This window comes from Cricetulus griseus, chromosome 9 (assembly GCF_003668045.3).
Source record: "Cricetulus griseus strain 17A/GY chromosome 9, alternate assembly CriGri-PICRH-1.0, whole genome shotgun sequence".
In the NCBI taxonomy this organism is placed as follows: Eukaryota; Metazoa; Chordata; class Mammalia; order Rodentia; family Cricetidae; genus Cricetulus; species Cricetulus griseus.
Genome location: NC_048602.1, coordinates 10,255,612 through 10,274,426, shown reverse-complemented (window position 1 = coordinate 10,274,426; position 18,815 = coordinate 10,255,612). Strand labels below are relative to the sequence as shown.

At 46.4% G+C, this 18,815-nt stretch overlaps 1 protein-coding gene across 1 annotated transcript; it reads left to right on the top strand.

Moving 5' to 3' along the window:
* The first annotated feature begins 884 nt into the window (after positions 1-884).
* Positions 885-16,790, top strand: LOC100766202 (carcinoembryonic antigen-related cell adhesion molecule 1). The gene is made up of 9 exons (XM_027430320.2): positions 885-933; positions 1,762-2,121; positions 3,629-3,907; positions 4,377-4,631; positions 7,227-7,502; positions 13,589-13,715; positions 14,705-14,757; positions 15,536-15,567; positions 16,671-16,790. Exons 1-9 carry the CDS (start codon positions 885-887, stop codon positions 16,788-16,790), a joined length of 1,551 nt encoding a protein of 516 aa, XP_027286121.1.
* The last annotated feature ends 2,025 nt before the right edge of the window (positions 16,791-18,815 follow it).

Sequence of the window (18,815 nt, the reverse complement as noted above, 5' to 3'; positions counted from 1 at the left end):
TTGCAACCTAAGCTCCAGAACAGTTCCAACAGAGCTGGAGCTCCCTCACATAGTCATTTCCTGTGTCTCTGAGAAGCCCACTCTGCAAGGAGACCCTTTGTAGTTCCCGCCCCCCCCCACACACCTCATCTATAAGGAAAGATGGGAAGATCACAGGTAAAACACTAAGAAGAAAGGCATCCAGAAAGGTCAAAGAGGGCATGGAGAAACCCGAATCAAATTCAGACAGCACAGGAGGATGGGGGTGAGGGGTGTCTCCCTGGTGCCCTCCATAGGAAGTCGGAGCACACAGTCCTGTTTCTAGGACACACAGGTCACCTTTTCTTGCACACCAGGATATACAACCCCTGAGATAACTCGTATCCCTGGATCAGACTCCTGTCTGGTGACACCAGTGATAATGGATCTGGATCCTCCACAGTCATCGCTCAGCTAGACCTTTTCCAACCACTAGAGATAACTCCCACCTTCCCAGAGCTTTGGAAACACAGGGCAGACTGGGCTCTGCTGGGTTTCTGTGTCACAAGGAAATACACTCTTGGCTACAGAAATGCAGGGACTCCCTCTGGTGCTAACAGACAAGGCCAGGACACAGCAGAGGGCAGCCCTGGGGTGAGCTGCTATTCTCTCAGGACACAGGACACTTCTCAGCCTTGGGGCACAAAGAGGTTCTAGAACACTGAACCAGAAAGGAATAAAAGGATGGGAGGCAGAACTGGCACACAGACTCCACCCCCAGCCCATGTGACTGCAGGAGGTGCCCTCCTCTGGGAGGAGGCTCAGGTCTGGGAAGAAACCCAGAGCAGACACCAGAGCAGCCAGGCTTGACAGCAGCCTGAGAGGCAAACATCTCCAGAGAAAGAGTCTAGCAGGCATCAGAGACTATGGAGCTCACCTTAGCACCTCTCTCCTGGAGGGGACTCCTGCTTGCAGGTGAGGAGACATTCCTTGGGTGGAGAGCAAGGGAGCTCAGAGACTGGGTGGGGTCTTTGGAAGAGGGAAAGGGTCTGAGAAAGGCCATCTGGCTTCTGCTTGATGCCTGAGAGCAACAGGAAGCTCAAAGTGAATGCAAATTGGAAGGCGGGAAAGGAAAAGTCAGTTGTTCCCCCTTGTAAGTTTATCAGCACTGGCCACTGTACCCTGAAGACTGACATTCACAACTCTGTGACTCTCCAAGTAAAACTAAACTGGGGCCAGTAAACAGCAACATGACATATGACCCTGAGAAACCTGCAAATAAACCCCAGGCTCTGGGACACTGATTATCTCACAGGTATCTGAACCTGTTCCTGGCTGTGGGGTTTAAACCAACATCAAACTAGTTCTCCTCACACAGTCCTAGTGCTACTGGGCACGAGGACAGAGCAGCAAGGACACCTAGAAGGTGCCCTCAGGGGTTGACAAGCACATAAGAAGAAACAGGGCAGGGAAAGGGTAGAAAATGAAGGCACAGAGTCTGTATAGGAGGAGGTCAGAGAAGACATGCCTGCACTGCCAAGATTCTGAGCAGGGATCTGAGGGAGTGAGGGGTGAGCTGTGTAGACACCCAAGAAGACACTGTCATTCAGGGGACAGATTCAGGAGTTCTGAGGAATGGAGGTGATGCTGCTGACCTCCGCCAAACAGGACACACACACACACACACACACACACACACACACACACACACCCCAAGGCTGATAGTTGAGGGCACTCAGGTTTCAAATTTCTACCACATACAAAGGTCCTAACCTTGATAGATTTTTCTCTCTCCCCTCTTAGCCTCACTTTTAACCTACTGGAACTCTCCCGCCACTGCCCAAGTCACTCTTGAAGCAGTTCCGCCTGACGTTGCAGAAGGGGCAAACGTCCTTCTACAGGTCCACAATCTGACAGAGAAATCCCTCGTCTTTTACTGGTACAAGGGGAAGGTTGAGAATCCGAGTAATGAAATAACACGATTTGTAGTATCCACTAGTACAACTATACTAGGGCCTGCACACAGTGGCAGAGAGACAATATACCACAATGGATCCCTGCTCTTCCAGAATGTCACTCAGAATGACACTGGAACCTACTTGCTACATATGATCTTGGAAAACTTTGATAATGAAAAAGCATCCGTGCAGTTCCATGTACACCGTAAGTAATTCTCTGTAACCTCTGAGTCATGGGTGGAGGTAATCCTGCTTCACACATAGGGTTGTCAGTCCTGGATGACTCAGTATTATTGTCCCCAAATGGTGGTTTAAGCGTTTAGTGAAGGACACAGGGTGGAGAAATGAATCAGGAATTCTCACTGGAATCCACCCTCGAAGAAGACAGTTTGGTTCCTGAGCCCAAGCATAACAGACTCTGCCCAGGGTCTTAGATGCTCATTGTGAACACAGCCTTAAAAAAGACCCTTCAGGACTCAGGCAGGGCCTGGCTGAGAAAACAATCCAGTTCTCACAGAGAAATGAGAACCCAAAGATTTGCTCCAGACCTCCATCCCAGGCTGGACCAGGAATGCTGGGAAGCTTGTAGACTGGGTTGGAGTTTGACCTCCCTTTGGAGCTGACTGGGGACAATAATTGATTATAGGCTGGTGACCTGCGGACTGTCAGCCTATGAGAGCCATGTCTGAGGTAGGTCACCCAGGCATCTCCTCTGAGACTCAGAGTGCTCACCCTAGGTAGGGAGGTGTGACAGGCAGTCGGCCAGCTGATCTGATGGTCTTCTGAGACCTCACAGGAAGGTCAAGAGCTCTAAAGAGGTAGGAGGAAAAGCTGTATACAGGGCAGCCCCTCGGCCTCCAGGGGTCCAACCCAGGGATTATTTCATGAGGCAAATGGTAACACATACTGCTTAGCCAAAGGTCAGGTCATTGTTCACATTTAAGGTTAACTTCCAGGCATGGCAATGATCAGTTACCAAGTGTCCCATTTTACAGAATCTGAAATACAGTCACTGAGTCTGGGCCACATAGGCCATGGGTGGCGCAAGCTATCCGTCCACAGCCACATTGCCAGCCTCCCACTGTGGAGACCTTAGTAGGCGTCCTTCAGGCTTCTAGATCATTTCATAGACTCCGGATTCTTTTACGGTTGTCTTATACATGTCAATCAACATCCAACACCTGACAAAAAATGGTCCACCTATGGTCCCGACAGAAGGCCAGCCAGATGGTGATCTTTGTGAGATCTCTGACAGGCTGTCAGGTTTCTCAGGGAAGCTCAATGGAAAGACTAATCATGACGTATGTGTAGGACAGCCCTGAACAGCAAAGGCTTGGAGGGACTTGGTCTACACTGAGCAGTGGAGGTCACTGCAGCTGGGAGGACTCTCGCATTGTGTGTCAAGGCTGCAATGGGTCGGTGAGGACCAGGAGGTGAAATGAGGTCCCTGATTCCAAGGCTTGAGTCTGTCCATCCCCAAACACTGCAGCCCAACTCACTCATGAGAAAGCCCTTGCTTCTCCCATGCACAGCTCAGGAGGCCCCATTATCTCAGAGCACTCAGCGACTCCATCTGCATGTAAATTGTTTCCTACATGATTCTTTAAGGATCCGGGTAGGCGGGGTGATAAGAGACTGTCTCTGGTTGGGAGAGGCCCATTCAAGAATCAGAGGTACCAGACAGGGCAATCTTCTCTCTGTTGTTTGCACAGAACCACTATCCAAGCCCAGAATCACAACCAACAATTCCAATCCCATGGAGGGTGAGGACTCGGTAGCATTAACGTGTGAGCCCAAGACTCAGAAGACAACCTACTTGTGGAGGATAAATAACCAAAGCCTCTCAGAAGATGACAGGCTGAAGCTGTCTGAGGACAACACAACTCTCACTTTATTCACTGTTGTGAGAACGGACACAGGACCCTATGAGTGTGAAACCCGGAATCTAGTGAGCGACTCCCGAAGTGACCCCTTCACTCTGAACATTACCTGTGAGTATTGTCTGTTTCATCCTGGCTACAATTGCATAAATACAGACGGCTAGAGCTAGGACACTCAGTCCCCTTGGATTCGTGACACAGACCCACCACACACATACCTAGGCTGCCCAGGGTATCCTGGTCTACCCAAGCACACATAGCTAGGCCCAGCATTGAGCTAGAATGGGACAGAGGGACTTCTGCCTAGAGAGGCTCAGGGTGATGGAGACGGGTGGCATCTCAGACTCAGGCTCAGTGCACACATGATGTACAGTGGGGCTGTTTGTGTGCTGTGATTAGCATGGATCAAGCCTTGTGCATGCTGCGTGAATATTCTTCTTCTAATCTGCACCCCAGCTCTGAATAGTAGCTGTTGATCTGAGGTTATAGCACGGATAAAGAGATGGCATGGCCTTCTGCAGACCAGGATTTCCTCTTCCCTCTGATGACATCACATGTGGCTTTCTTCTGTTTGCTCCAGATGGTCCAGATGTCCCCATCATCTCCCCCTCAAATACTCATTTCCAGACAAGGACAAACCTCAGCCTCTCCTGTCACACAGCCTCTAACCCACCTGCACAGTACTCTTGGTCTGTCAATGGAGAGCTCCGGGCATCCTCCCAAGAGCTCTTTATCCTCAACATCTCTACTAATAATAGTGGATCCTATACCTGCCTCGTCTATAACTCTGTCACTGGCCTCAATAGGACCACAGTCAAGAACATTACAGTCCTTGGTAAGTGGATCTCTGTAATATCAGCACCAGGTTTGGAAGGGAGTCTTTTGACTTTCTGGGGAGATGCAAAGGGATTTAATTTCCAGCCCTTGTCTATGGGAAGAAACAAAACTCAATCTTTCCCCACTTCCCCCCAACCCCCGAGCTTCCTGCTCCATCCCCGTGTCTATTGGTATTCTGCTTCTCTGACCTCTCCTGGCTGATAGGGATGGAGCTTGGAAGGTGAGGAGGAGGGTTCTCCCAGCCTTGGAAAGCCTCAGGTTGTGTGAGGGACCTCCCAGGGGAGGGACAGTCTTCATTACAGAAAGATCCCTTTCTGTCACTAGCACAAACCTTCCTGTCCTCCCCATTTTCTTCTTATGCTCTCCGTGTCCTAGAAGACACACCCAGGGCTTTCAACTGTGCTCACATTCTTTTTCTCCAAATGTGAGGAGAAAACTCTGCCCAGATGGGGAGAGCAGCAGGTCAGAGTTCTGCTGCCAACACTGCTACTGTCTCATGGGTGTCTGGCTCCGTGGGACAGGAAGAGTGGCTGGAGAAGGTGCCTGGGAGCCCTGCTCTGAGTCTGGGTGAACCATGTCACTGACTATTTGATGATGCTTACTCTTCTCAAGGTTTAAAAAACAAATGTCAGACATCTGTTGCTGACTATAGGCTGTTCTAAGTAGACTGCGAGCCCTGGACTTGCTGTGGATGTGAACCAGTCCGGCTGATGTGGACACCCCGTCTCTGCAACAGAGTCTGCCAACAGCCCCTGGTGGATTCCCCAAATTGCCTAAATTCCCATTTTTGCTTTTGACTAGCATTTCAACCTTCTTGGGTCCCTAACTTCATCCCAAAGTCAGCAGGAAGTAGCATGGGAAGAATACATCGCCCATTTTCCCTGGTTAAAATGCTAGGTCAGAAGGAACTCCCGTGCATGGGGATGCCAATATCTCTCACTCCCTAATGGGGGCGCTAGAGATACAGCAATTCCATGATTGGAATTTCCAAAAAAAAATTGGGGGAATAAAGGGACCAGCTCCCCATTTCGGCAGCCATAACAGCTGAACATGTGCTTGTCTGACCTTGCCTTGGTCACTAAGAGGTTAGATGCCTGCCTCGTGGCAAGGAACCAATCAGAAGTTAGCTGGTGGTGCTATGTTTTACGGCTCTGGGTGTGCTTTACGGACAAGTGCACAGCAATGACGCAAAGAGCATAGCAACCACCCTGGGGGGGGGGGCTATGGGCCATAACAACACAGGGCAAGCCCTCCAAGCCTGGAGACACACCAATCGTGAGCCTGTGTGTACCCCTGGACACTCCCCTTACGCTGCCCTATAAGATTTCTATGCAGACTCTTCGAGCTGTCTTTGCTAGCCATCCGCCATGGCGGGTGGGTGAAAGACCCAAGTTAACATGGGGTTAGGTCGTTAAACAACTTTAATAAAGCCTCAAGCAGTTTTCATAAAAAAAAAACCAAAAAACAAAAAACAAATGTCGGCTGAGAGTGGTTGAGCACACCTTTAATGCCAGCACTAAGGAGGGAGCGAGGCAGGTAGATAGTATGAGTTCAAGGCCAGCCTGGTCTACATAGCAAGTTCCAGGTCTGTCAAAGCTACAAGTGAGACCCTGCCTCAAAAAAAAAATCAAGCAAAAAAGCAAAGTAAAATAAAATGTCAGTGATGAACCTCAAGAGTCCTTGAATTCAGAGATGGGAAAGTGGAAAGAGGAACTACAGGTTAGCCGGCTCTGAACTGTCTTGGCTCTGAAAGTCCATGTGAGCTCTGAGCACCAGCACCTGAGGTAATCACTGAGAACGGTGGAGTACACTGGTTTGGAGAACAGACACCCCTCTGTGGAGTCTCCATGTAGAGGAGTGCACAAGGAAAGAGCCAGGAGATCTCTATGGTAAGATCTAAGGATGGTGGACCTCTAGTTATAGCAGTCGGGAGGCTGAGGCAGGTAATTCTCTTTGAGTTCTCCTTAAGACAGTGTGAACAACATGGCAAGAACTAGGGTAGCCTGTATGATACACTGAGACCTGCCCTAAAAAAAAAAAAAATAGTATCAAGGATTAAAGTGACAAGCTGTTATCAATGCTGTGGCAATTCACTACTTTTCTGTGGTGTTTAATCCATATCCATGGGGCATAAAAGAAAATATTTGTTCAAGCTGAAATTATTTAGTTTGGGATTTCTTCCAGTCCTGATGTCTAGGATTTAAATCCTCTAAGATGAGCTGAGCTATCTTCACATCTTAACCCCATGATATATTATTTAATAAAAAAGAAATAGAAGGCCATTTTATAATGGAGGAACTTGACTGTTCACACTCACAGAAAGTGTCAGACAAGAATTTGCACAAAAAAAAAATCAATGGGAAAAAACATACCCCCAGGAGATTTCTGACCAAGAGGCTCTGAGTGTTTAATCTACACACATACCTCGAGTCAGGGGTCACTGTGGGTGATCTGGGTAAGGGAAGATTCAGCTCTCTCCTTACAGACCATATCTTAAACCCAAACATGTGATCTTGCAGAGGGCCCTGTGAGCTGGCTGAGATATTTGAGGGTGAAGGACTCTCATTCTGTCCCCTCCACTGTTTATCCACAGAGGCAGTGACTCTGCCCATCATCCAAGTCATCAACACCACAGTCAAAGAACTGGAATCTGTGAACCTGACCTGCTCTTCAGAAGACACAGGGATCTCCATCCGTTGGCTCTTCAATGGCCAGAGTCTGGCCCTCAAGGGCAGGATGAAGCTGTCCAACAACAACAGCACCCTCAGCATAGACCCTGTCAGGAGAGAGGATTCTGGGGAGTATCAGTGTGAGGTCTCCAATCCAGTCAGTACCAAGAGGAGTAACCCCATCCAGCTGGACATAATAGGTGAGTGCCCTCTCCTCCCTTAATACTCCATAGTGTTGGGGTGGGGCAATTTCTTTATCAACAAAATGGGCAAAAGTCACAAGGAGAAAAACAGAGCTCAAGATACAAATACAGTCAGCTTGGTGATGGCTGGACGTTCATTTCATGATAAAACACCAAGCAAGCTGAGCATGTGCTGCACGCCTCTAACCCAGCAAACCAGGGCAGAGACAGCTGGATCTCTGTGAGTTCCCAATCACCCTGATCACTGTAGTGAGCTCCAGATTATCCAGGGCTGTACAGTGAACCCTGTCTATGAGAGAGAGAGAGAGAGACAGAGACAGAGACAGAGACAGAGACAGAGACAGAGACAGAGACAGAGACACAGAGACACAGAGACACAGAGAGAGCAAGAAGCAGGCAGAATAGGATGACAAGGACAGCCCAGGTAAACTTGAGACAGCCTGTCCATAACAACAACAATAGATGTCAATGTAGCCAATAGAAACACACAGTGATTCAGAGTTTAGGGTCTGAGTCAAACACACAGTCAACTCTCAGAATCTAGTCAAATATTCACGTTACTCTACACACCTTCACAAACATTCAAATCCTCTTTAGATTATTTCCAACACCTAATAAGAATACTGCGTAGGCACTAGTGTTAACGTGTTAAATAAGGGAGAAATACATTACTCACTGTATACATGTTTTTTTCCAAGTAGTTTGTTTCCAAGGTTATTTGGATCCATAAATAAAAAGTCCATGCATAGAAAGGACCTGCATTGAGTCCTTACTACATTTGCTTATTTATTCACTCTCTGTGTATGTTCCATGCCCATGTGAAGGTCAGAGGACCATTTGTGGGAGCCAGTTCTCTTGGGACTGGGGATTGAACTCGGGTGGCTGAGCAAGACCTATATCTGCTAAGCCACTTGACTGGCCCAAATTTGTTTATATATTTATTTATCTGTGGCAGCTGGGGGTAGGTACTGGGAGGCAGCATGGCAGGCAGTGTTACCAATGAGACATCTTGTTGGCCCATATAATGAGTTTCTTATCCTCATGCTGACATTTACAACATGACCTCCTTGCAAAGACTTTTTTTCTGTTATTTTTGGAAGTGTGTAGTTTTGTGTGTGTGTGTGTGTGTGTGTGTGTGTGTATGTCTTATGGGACTGGAGTCATGGCTCAACAGTTAAGAGCACTAGCTTCTCTTCCAATGGACAGGGATTCAATTCCCAGCATCCACTAGACAGCTTATTATTGTCTGTAACTGAAGCTCCGAGGAATTCAGCACCCTCTTCTATCTTCCTCAGGTACCACAAAAGCATGTGGTGCAAAGAAATACAGCAGGCAAAACACCCATCCTATAAATATTTTGATATATAAGATTTGTAACTCTAGACATTCTGAAATGTATAGTTCAGCGTCATAAGGTCTATTCCTATTTCTGTGTAACCACCATCATTGTCCATTGCAAACACCTCTTGTGAATCCACTCCACCCCCTACAATCCTGCATGTAGACTTACTGAGTTGCAAGCATGTCTTTACTCTTTGGGGAGCCTCAGTGCCATGTCTCCTGGTTACATTTTACCCTCCCATTCAGCAATGCCCCAGAGTGCTAACTGCTTTATATTCCAAAACTCCTGTTTCCCGTCTTTGTTTTTAATGGAGGGAATCCTAAGAGATGGGAGTTGGTTCTTTACTGTGATTTTCATGTCCCTTTTGCCAATGACTGAGAAGGAAGTGGAGCACCTTTCCCTGTGCTCATTGGCCATGCACACACTTCCTGTCAAGTCTATTCCTTACCACTCACCTCCTCCTGTGTTCCTGTTGGGTTGTTTGTTTTCTTTTGTTTGTTTGCTTTGTTGGAATTTCTTGTACACTCTGAACATTAACCTCTTGCCAGATGTTTGATTTACAAGTATTTTCTGTCATTCTGGAAATAGAGTTTCATTTTCCTGATAAAGTTCTTTGTTTAGTGTTTAGTGGTTTCTACATTGATATCATAATTCAATACATGTAGGAGAAATAATATTTAGATACAATTTAGAATGATCAGACCAAGTTAATCAACACATCTGTTTCTTCCTTTATCATTTTATGCTATGACATTTGAAATTTATTGTTCATTTCTTTGCAATCCATTATAGTGGACAACAATTCTCCTGCTGTGTCAAACTTCTCAAAACTTAACCCCTGGTCTACATGAAACCTTGTGTCCCTTGGCCAGCAACTCCCCATTCCCTCCTGCTGCCATCAGTCTCTGTAATTGTCATCATTCTTCTCTCTACTTCCACAGCGATTCTCAGATTCTCCTGAGTGGGCTCATGTGGTATTGTCTTTCTGTGCGTGGTTTTCTCACTCAGCATCATGTCCTCTAGGGTCTTTCGCATAGTCACATTGACAGAACCATGTTCTTTTCAAAGGTTTAACATCACTGCCATGCAAATACACATCACATTTTCTTTACTTTTTCCTCCTCAGATAGACATTTAGTGCCCTTGATTATTGTAAAAATAAAAATAAATAAATAAATAAATAAATAAATAAATGTCACAGAGACCTGCTGGGTCACATGACACACAACATCCTCTGATGCACAAACATTTTCAATTGTGCTAAAGTCCAAATATCCATTTGGTTGTTGCTTATGCATCTGGCCTCATAACAAAGAAACCATGCCAAATCTAATTTCAAGATACTTTCACCCTGGCTCCTGATCCACTTTTTTAGATCTTTAATCCATTTAGAGTTGATTTTTATATGATGTCAGGTGAAGGCTTAGCTTCATTCTTTTTGCCTGGATAAACTATTTTCCCAACATCCCTTGTTTCAAACATCATTTTTCCATCATTGAACAATCTTAGCAGCCTGATCAAAACTCATCTTGTCACCGAGGTGCAGTTGGATTCCAGAACGCCTTCCAAGTTAGGTAACTCAATAGGGCAACTCTGGGTTACACAAACTAATTCATCCAGCAGAGATGAATGTTCTAACAAACAGAAAAAGTGACAAATGAAGTGATGATACGCCAACTGCTCATGTCTGACAGCACATTATAATATAGATGCAGAAACTCTCCATAAACACACATATTCATCGTATCAACTAATCTTTAATTTAATCACTGGCCAGTGTACATGAGCGGTTCTGGGCTTTCCGACTCTATTTCACTGACCTGTCAGTCTGCCTTTATGTCGGTAGTATACTATTTTGATTACTGCAGCTTTGTACTGAAAGTATGAAATCATGAAGGATGTCCGCAATTTTATACTTCTTTTTCAATATACTTTTAAGGTTGGGTGTGGTGGCACTCACCTCTAACCCCAGGAGCAGAGACAGGAGGCTCTCCAAGAGTTTGAGACAAGCCTGGTGGTCTCAAGTGAGTTCCAGGACAACTAGAATGGTCTTCTCTATTTCTGTACAAAATGCCACTGGGGTTTTGATCTGATGTGCATATAGAACTGATAGACTACTCAGTAATATTGTCATCTGTTAAAAAAAAAGTCTTTCAGGCAAGGTGTCTCATCAGTGTAATTCCAGCCACTCAAGAAGCTGAGGCAGGAGTACCAAAGTCAAAGACTGCCTAACACAGCCAGTTCAAGGCCAGCCTGGTTAATTTAGTGACATTCTGTTTCAAAAATCGAAATTAAAAGGTAGAGCTTGGAATATAGCTCAGTGATAGAGCTTCATTTACCATGCACAGGGCCCTGGGTTCAATAACCAGTACTGCACAACAACAACAACAACAACATAGTCTTCCACCCATCAACCCCAGTGGCGCTCCTTTCTTGTCTCCTTTCATCATCCCTTATTTGGTAGTTTTCTGGGTTGAGTCTTTTAATTCTTTGGTGGAGTTAATTGTAAGTATTTTATTCTTTTTTGCGCTCTCATAAATTATTTTATGATTTCCTTTCCAGCTGTTCACTGTTAAGGCTGAGACTATTGCTCAGTGACTGAACACTTGCCTAGCATGCGTGAGGCCCTAGGTTAAGCTCCACTACTACCAGGAAAAAATGGAAATCTAATTGTCCATGGTCAATATTAGTATACAGAATTAGAGTTTATTTAACCATGTTCATTTTGTGAGCTGACAGTTTTGCTAGTTTTGCTCATTTAGTTCTGAGACCTCTCTGTAGAATGTTAAGGATTTTCCATAGACAAGTTCATGTCATCTACAGATATATATATTATCACCTTATAATCAGACACCTTTTATTTGATTGTCCAGCCTAATAGCTCTGTATAACACACCTAAGAGTCTCTTGAACACAAGTGGTCACAGCAACGTCCTGTGTTCTTCCTGATCTTAGAGGGAACTCTGTTGTGTCCCCACAGAATATGTTGGCTCTGGGTTCCCATATGTGGCCTTTGTTACACTAAGCTGGACTTCGATTAAAGTCTGGGAAATTTTGTCATTTTTTTATTCAGTCTTATTGGTTAAGCATCTATTTGATTTTATGTTTCATTCACAGTTCCATCTCTGAAGAATCCAGGTTTCTAGGAATTTGTCAGGTGCATCTAGGCCACCCAACAGTTAGTATATAACTATTGAGTGCTCTTGAAATTCTTAGTATTCTTGAGAATAGATGGTAAGGTCTCAAAATTTAGTAACATCCATCTCTTTTTTTTTCAAAGTTAATCTGGGAAAAGGTTGCCAATATTGTTAGTCATGTTTGAAGAACCAACTTTTGGTGAATCCACTTTCTCTGCTGTTACTCTCATCTCTGTTTTGTTTATCTTCATTCTGATCCTTATTTCCCTCCTTCCACTAGCCTGGGGGAGCCTTTGGGAAGGCAAGGGTCTCATTGTGTAACCCAGACTCACCTCAAACTCAATCCTCCTGCCCCAGCCTCTGATGTTAGGGTTCTAGGTTACATTACATCTTTCATCTGCCTCATAGCAGTTTTTAAAGACTACATATAATAATCAAATGACTTCTTGGCAAATACAACACACACAGGAAATAAAATAATGGTTACCTGCAATTATTCCTACCACTAGTATTAGCCTTGCAGTCAGGTAGCCAGGTCTATCTCTAATTAACCATACAGATTTAAGTACTTATTAAAAAGTACTTTAAGCCTCAGGTTTTTTATCCTTTAAATTGAAATAGCTTTTATGTGACAGACTCATCATATAGATGAAACCATATACAAATACAGAGCCAGCCACATCATAAATACCATACCACACTGGTCAACATTAATATTAATAACCAGTTTTCAGCAGGCTGGTGAGGGTTGAGCCTCAGGTGGTTACAACAAGGAGTAAAGAGGTGAGGAAGGTATTATTACATAAGGGGTGTGGGGAGACACATGTCATCCAAACAGTGAAACCACTGTAACATAGTTACTAAAGAAAAATGGGAGAGAAAAAGGAGGGGGCGGTGTGATGCAAAATTTCAGACTTGGCTAGGTACTAGACTTCATCCTCCAGGATGTGGCCATGATGGGCTTAGACAAGCATGGTATTAGTGGAGGAAAACACTTGTGAAGGTGAGCCTGAGCTAGCCCTCGGGCCACATGCAGATATGATCCCTGTGGAGGCAGAGAAGACGCATCTTAGATCACAGTACGGTTCCAACAGACTTGCTGCAAGGTTGGGGCTGAGTTCCCCACAGTCACCCAGCAGAGGGGAACAGGGCCCTACAAGGTCTGCCCTGCTTCCCTACCCCACTGCAGAAACCATGGTCTCTGTGCAGAGGAGCTGGTACATGGCGAGTCACTAGCCAGGGCCTGCAGTCACTTAGATCATGGCCACAAGAGACCTCTTATTCATGGCTGCCACAGCTGAGACCCAGAAAGAAAACATGCAGCCATAAAGACGCCCTGTCTCACATCCCCACAGCTTCCCAAGATTGCCTGGATGTGACTGGTGGCATCACGGATTGGAAGGAAGAGGGGACTTAGAAACGCAGTGAGGGTAGAGAGACACTTGCTAAGAGCCCCTCACTTCAACTCACCCAGCAAACCTCCCCACAGAAAAGATGTTCCCCAAAAGGGAGAACAGAAGTCAGTTCATGCTGAGAATTCCCCAGGACACACCACTGGAAAACACTCACACTTTATTCCTTCTTGTCTTTTCTTTCCCCGACAGCTGACCCAACACTAGGAAGTTCTGGCCTCTCTGTGGGTGCCATCGCCGGCATCGTGGTTGGATCTGTGGCTGGGGTGGCTCTGATAGCAGCCCTGGTGTATTTCCTTTATTTCAGGAAGACTGGCCGGTAGGAACGACTTGCCTCTTCTGTGTTCTCCAAGTTTTAGCATCATGCTTGGGATTGGGCAAGGACTTCTCTCCCTCTGCCTCTCAGCTGGGCCTCTTCTGCCCTCTGCCCTTATCCTCTGCTTCTCAGCACTGACCCTGTGGGTTCAGACTCCCTGTCTTCAGGATCCCCGTACTCCTGTTTCTTGGAGTCTATTCCCACCTAGAGAACAGATGCAATTATATCTCTATTCTCCAGTCAGGAAGTCAAAGTCCAAGATGAAAGAGAAGTGAGGGACTCCAAGGAGCAGCAAGAGGATACAGGAGGCATTGCCCCGTGACTGCAGCAGCTGGAAGGATGTAGGGATAGGGGAACCAGAGACCCTAAGATGTAGCAGCAAAAGCAGTAAAGTAGAAACGAGTAGCAAAAAGCTGGGCGGTGGTGGCACACACCTTTAATCCCAGTGCTCGGGAGACAGAGACTGGAGGGTCTGTGAGTTCAAGGCCAGCCTGGTCTATAGAGTGAGCTCTAGGACAGTCAGAGATACATGGAGAAACTCTGTCTTGAAAAATCAAAAAACAAAACAAAACAAAACAAAGCCCCAACCCCCCTCATAAAAAGAAAGAAAGAAAAAGTATATTAAAAAAGAACCACCTGTGTAAAACAAACCAGGGTAGGTGTTAAGTAGGACAGGTGCAACAGCATCAAAGATAAGAGAGGTACAGCACCAGGGATACAGCTCAGAAGTAAAGCACCAGCCCTGGGTGTGGTCCCAGCACCAGGAAACAAAGATCAAATTCGGAGTCCAGCAAAGACAAAGACAAACTATAGCGGGATCAAATAGATTAAAGAATGAGGCCCCAGGAGAGAAGGCAGTGCCAAGCATGGAGTGACAGAACATCCGTGTCAGCGAGGGGCCCAGGAATGAGCTGCCCACAGAGTCCTCCCGACTCCAGGAGTGAAGGCCCTGTGTGTGGGAATAGTGGTCACAGTGTCTGATATTTATTTAGGGGAACTGACCAGCGCGATCTCACAGAGCACAAACCCTCAGCCTCCAACCACAGTAAGTAAAGCCACTCACAGAATGAGAGTCGGTGTTCTACCACGAATCCTGCTCTGTCAGGGGATCCTGGGCTCACAGACCACGCCTTCCTTTCTGAATTTTTACAGAAGGGATCTCCACTTCCCAGCACTAAGGATCCCATAAATCGTACCCTTCCTAGCTACAGAGGAGTTGCCTGAGAGAGCCCTGGAGAAGCTCATTCCACCTAGGCTAGGCAGGCCTAAACAAGTCATGTTTCCAGGAATCATCCTGATGCCTTCCTTCCTGCCTGTGTTATGGATGTGGACGTCTCCCTTGGGGAGACTTTCTTTGTCTTACGGAATATCTGGGTGCTGTGGCCTGTATGTTCTTCCTTGCCACGGGAGCATGCTGCTGAGAATCAATTCTGGGCATGGTGTGAATTGGGAAACAGATGGCTCTATCCTGCTCCTCCTCTGATACTAACACAGTGGGTCCAAGCAACCTCTGAGGGAAGCTAATTCCTGAGCTGATCATGGCCACCTCCCCCTTGCAACCCCTGCCACCTGCCAGAAGTCACAAAACTTTAAATCAGCTTTGCACTTTTTGTTTGTTTGTTTGTTTTTTGTTTTTTGAGACAGGGTCTCTCTGTGGCTTTGGAGGCTGCCCTGGAACTAGCTCTTGTAGACCAGGCTGGTCTCAAACTCACAGAGATCCGCCTGCCTCTGCCTCCCGAGTGCTGGGATTAAAGGCATGGGACACCAACGCCCAGCCCAGCTTTGCACTTTTATGTACTGATAAATCTCTCTTGCTCCCCTAGATCTGGGCCCCTCTGACAACTCTCCTAACAAGGTAAGCACTGCCACTTTCCCTGGCTGTTTGCTCATGAAATGTCTCTGAAGAAAGTGGGGTATCTGAATTGTTTTGATTTGTGTGCCTGTTTGCTGAGAGAGGGTCTCACCATGCAATACCCTGAACTATGTAACCTAGTTCTGGCCTTGAACTTGTGACCATCCTCCTGCCTTAGTCTCTCATGTGCTAGGATGACAAATGTGTGCCACCACACCAGGCTAAGAATGGTATTGCTGGAGACACAACTGTGAGCTTTAGTTTGGGTCTACATTCCTTGGTGCTTCAGCAAAGAAACATCAGTTAAGGAGCCCCATGAGTCTAATTCAAGGGTGTGTGTTTGGAATAATCCCCACCTTGTGTTAAATTCCTGGCTATGTCTCCTAGCATTCTGTGGCCCTTAACAAGGAACTTGAACTCTTTGGTCCTCGGTCTCGTCACTTATGGAACGGGCATTGTGACTACCTCAAAAAGAGACTAAAGGCATTAAACAAGTTAACTTGTGCACAGCCCTGCCCACACAATGACAACAGCACTTCCTCCTCCTTCACTCGGAACCTGCTCTGACCATAAATAAAAGCATGGGTTCCATTCCAATGGGTCTGAGACCTGTTCCTTCCTTTGCCAAAATTTTATCATTGCAGCCTTTCAACAGAGTACGCACAAAGACTAAAGAGAGCTTTAAATCATAGGGACACTTTCACAGTGTCCTTGCACGTTGAACACACTCATAAGCAGCAGGAAAATTAAGTTACTTCACAGCTACACTCCCCCAAACACACTTTGCCGTCCCTTCCCTACAAAGAGGGGTGGCAGTCAGGACGGTGCCTATCCTGGTCCACATCTGGCCTCTGTTCGTCGCTGTTCTGTAGCCCGTCTGGACGACTCTTGATTCTGGCTCTGTTCCCATTGCTGTCTCACCCTGTCCCATGGTACCAAGCTGTGTCCTCTAGGGATCATGCACCAGGATGTCAGACACTGAGTGACAGGAATCGTCTCCCACGGCTCACCGTGCAGGAGGCCACAGCACAGCGGTGCTAGATCACCAGCAAGGTGAGGCTCTGACCCATGGGACTGATGTCACTGATCAACCCTCATACTTTCAGGTGGATGAAGTCACGTATTCCATTCTGGACTTCACTGCCCGGCAACCCAAGCCAACAGCTTCAGCCACCCCATCTCCAAGAGCCACGGAAGCAGTTTATTCAGAAGTAAAAAAGAAGTGATCACAGTCTATCCTGCTGGCTAAAGCATTTCCAGACTCTGTCCCTTACTAGGAGATCTCTCTACCCTAGAGATGAGGGGACACACACTCACTCACACGCAGACACACACACACACACACACACACACACACACACACACACACACACACACACACATGCACGCACTTGCACGCAGGCACATGTGTTATGGCAGCTCCAGGTTGCTGCCTCTCCTTCAGTGTCAACAGAAGGAAAATGTATTCTGGAGCCGACAGGAAAACACAAGCTTTCTTGGAATTGAAATCTGGCTGAGAGAAAGGCACCGAAACTGTCCTCCCTTTCACTTTCCTAACCATGGCTTGTTTTAAATTGACCTATTTGGAGCGCCTCCATTCCTCCCCAACTCCAAGTCTGACTTGAGTTTCCATAACCTTGGAAGTCACCTACGTTCTTATGTCAAAAAGACAAAGGAAAAGCAGGAAATGGCCATTCCTGTGTCTTTAGGGCCCAATGTGAATCAGGAAGATCAAGCCTGAAGCCAACAGTTCACTGGGAAATCGCCACATCTGACAACTGTCATGCTTGCCCAGCTGAGGCATCAGGGTCTCTGCACGTTGTGGCTTTACACCTGAGCCCTTGTCTGAGCCTTTCTCCAGAAAACCCACTCAAAGAAGCTAGAAAAGCTCTTTGGCAGCATCCACAGGCCATTGCTAAAGCAGAGCGCAGGCGCATCTCCACATCTACCAGGAAAGAAAGTGTCCAGAAGAGCAGGGCTGCTGGCTTTGAACTGACAGTCTCCTGGAGTTTGAAAAAGGAACAGAGAGATACCCTTTGTGAAGCATTGAAACTGTGTTAAAAAGAAGCCATGTTTGGAGACACTGGCGTTTTCCTCTCTCTAAGACAATCCACTATTTGAGTTTTTCTAACTGCTGGCTTGCCTTACTGTGTGAGCTGATGGGTCTGCCTCAAGGGAAAGAAGCCACTAAGCCTCTGGCTCCCTTGGCCAGGGATTGAAAGGCCTCCCAAGCCCTTTAGATCAAGAGTTCCAAACCAAAATAAATAAATGAGTAACAAGGCAGCCACCTGCAGAACCACTGCCAAGTGTCAGGCTAAGCCTCCTACTTTCCTGAATTATTCAGAAAAGCCTGACTTTTCCTTTTTCCATGTTTTTATCTTTTCTGTCAGATACTGGCCAGAGCCTAGACAATCTTTCTTTCTTTGACACTTTATTTAGGCTTCCCCATTCTTTCCCTGAAGCTCTCCCGCCCCCACCCCGTGCAGGCCGCCAGCTGACCTCCTCCTGCCTGACTCAAAGGCCATTCCTCCTCTATTCCAATGAGGTTTCCAGCTTGTCTACCTTATTGTTTTTCTTTTAAACTCAAAAAAAAAAAACAAACAAACAACTGTCCTCAGCTTCAAAAAACAAAATAACAATGGGCTTTCCTCATTCCCACCTGACTCAGTTTCTGGAGATCTAGGTCCCTTCTGCAGGGTTCCTATCTGCGCATTTGTTTCCCTTTCTTGGTCTTTTCTCTTTGACTTTTTCTTTTTAGACAGAGTTTTAACATGTAGCCTGTACAGGCTTCGGTCTAACAGTGATGCCCTTCTACAGCCTCCCAACTGCTGAAATCACAGCACAGGCCACCAGTCCCTGTGCGTCCCGTCTGCCCTGCACTCTCAAGAAACTTTGGACTCTGCTACTGTGTTTGGTCCACGTGAAGTGTGCCCTTAAAGGACACAGCCACTCAAGCAGAAGGCGTTGTTTACAGCCTAGAGCACTCTGCACTGGTGCTCCACTGGGAATGTGGCCTATTAGCAGGGTGCTCTCACCCAGCCCCAGGCTTTCTGCAGCATCAGAAACCTACCTTTCCCACCTGGGATGAGTCCCAGCAACAGAAGGAAAGGAAAATGTGGTCTCAGGGATCCTCTGTTCAGAGGTACACCTACTCTGTGATCATTCAGAGAAGGTTTTACTGGATATTAAATGTTTGTGTTCATGCCATGCCTAATAGGCCTTCTAAGGTAATTATTTTTGAGTTCTCCTAC

Coding starts and splice junctions, on each gene's coding strand:
- LOC100766202 (XM_027430320.2), top strand. CDS start 885: ATGGAGCTCACCTTAGCACCTCTCTCCTGGAGGGGACTCCTGCTTGCA. Junction 934..1,761: donor GAGGGGACTCCTGCTTGCAG/GTGAGGAGACAT, acceptor CTCCCCTCTTAG/CCTCACTTTTAACCTACTGG. Junction 15,568..16,670: donor CTGACAACTCTCCTAACAAG/GTAAGCACTGCC, acceptor TCATACTTTCAG/GTGGATGAAGTCACGTATTC.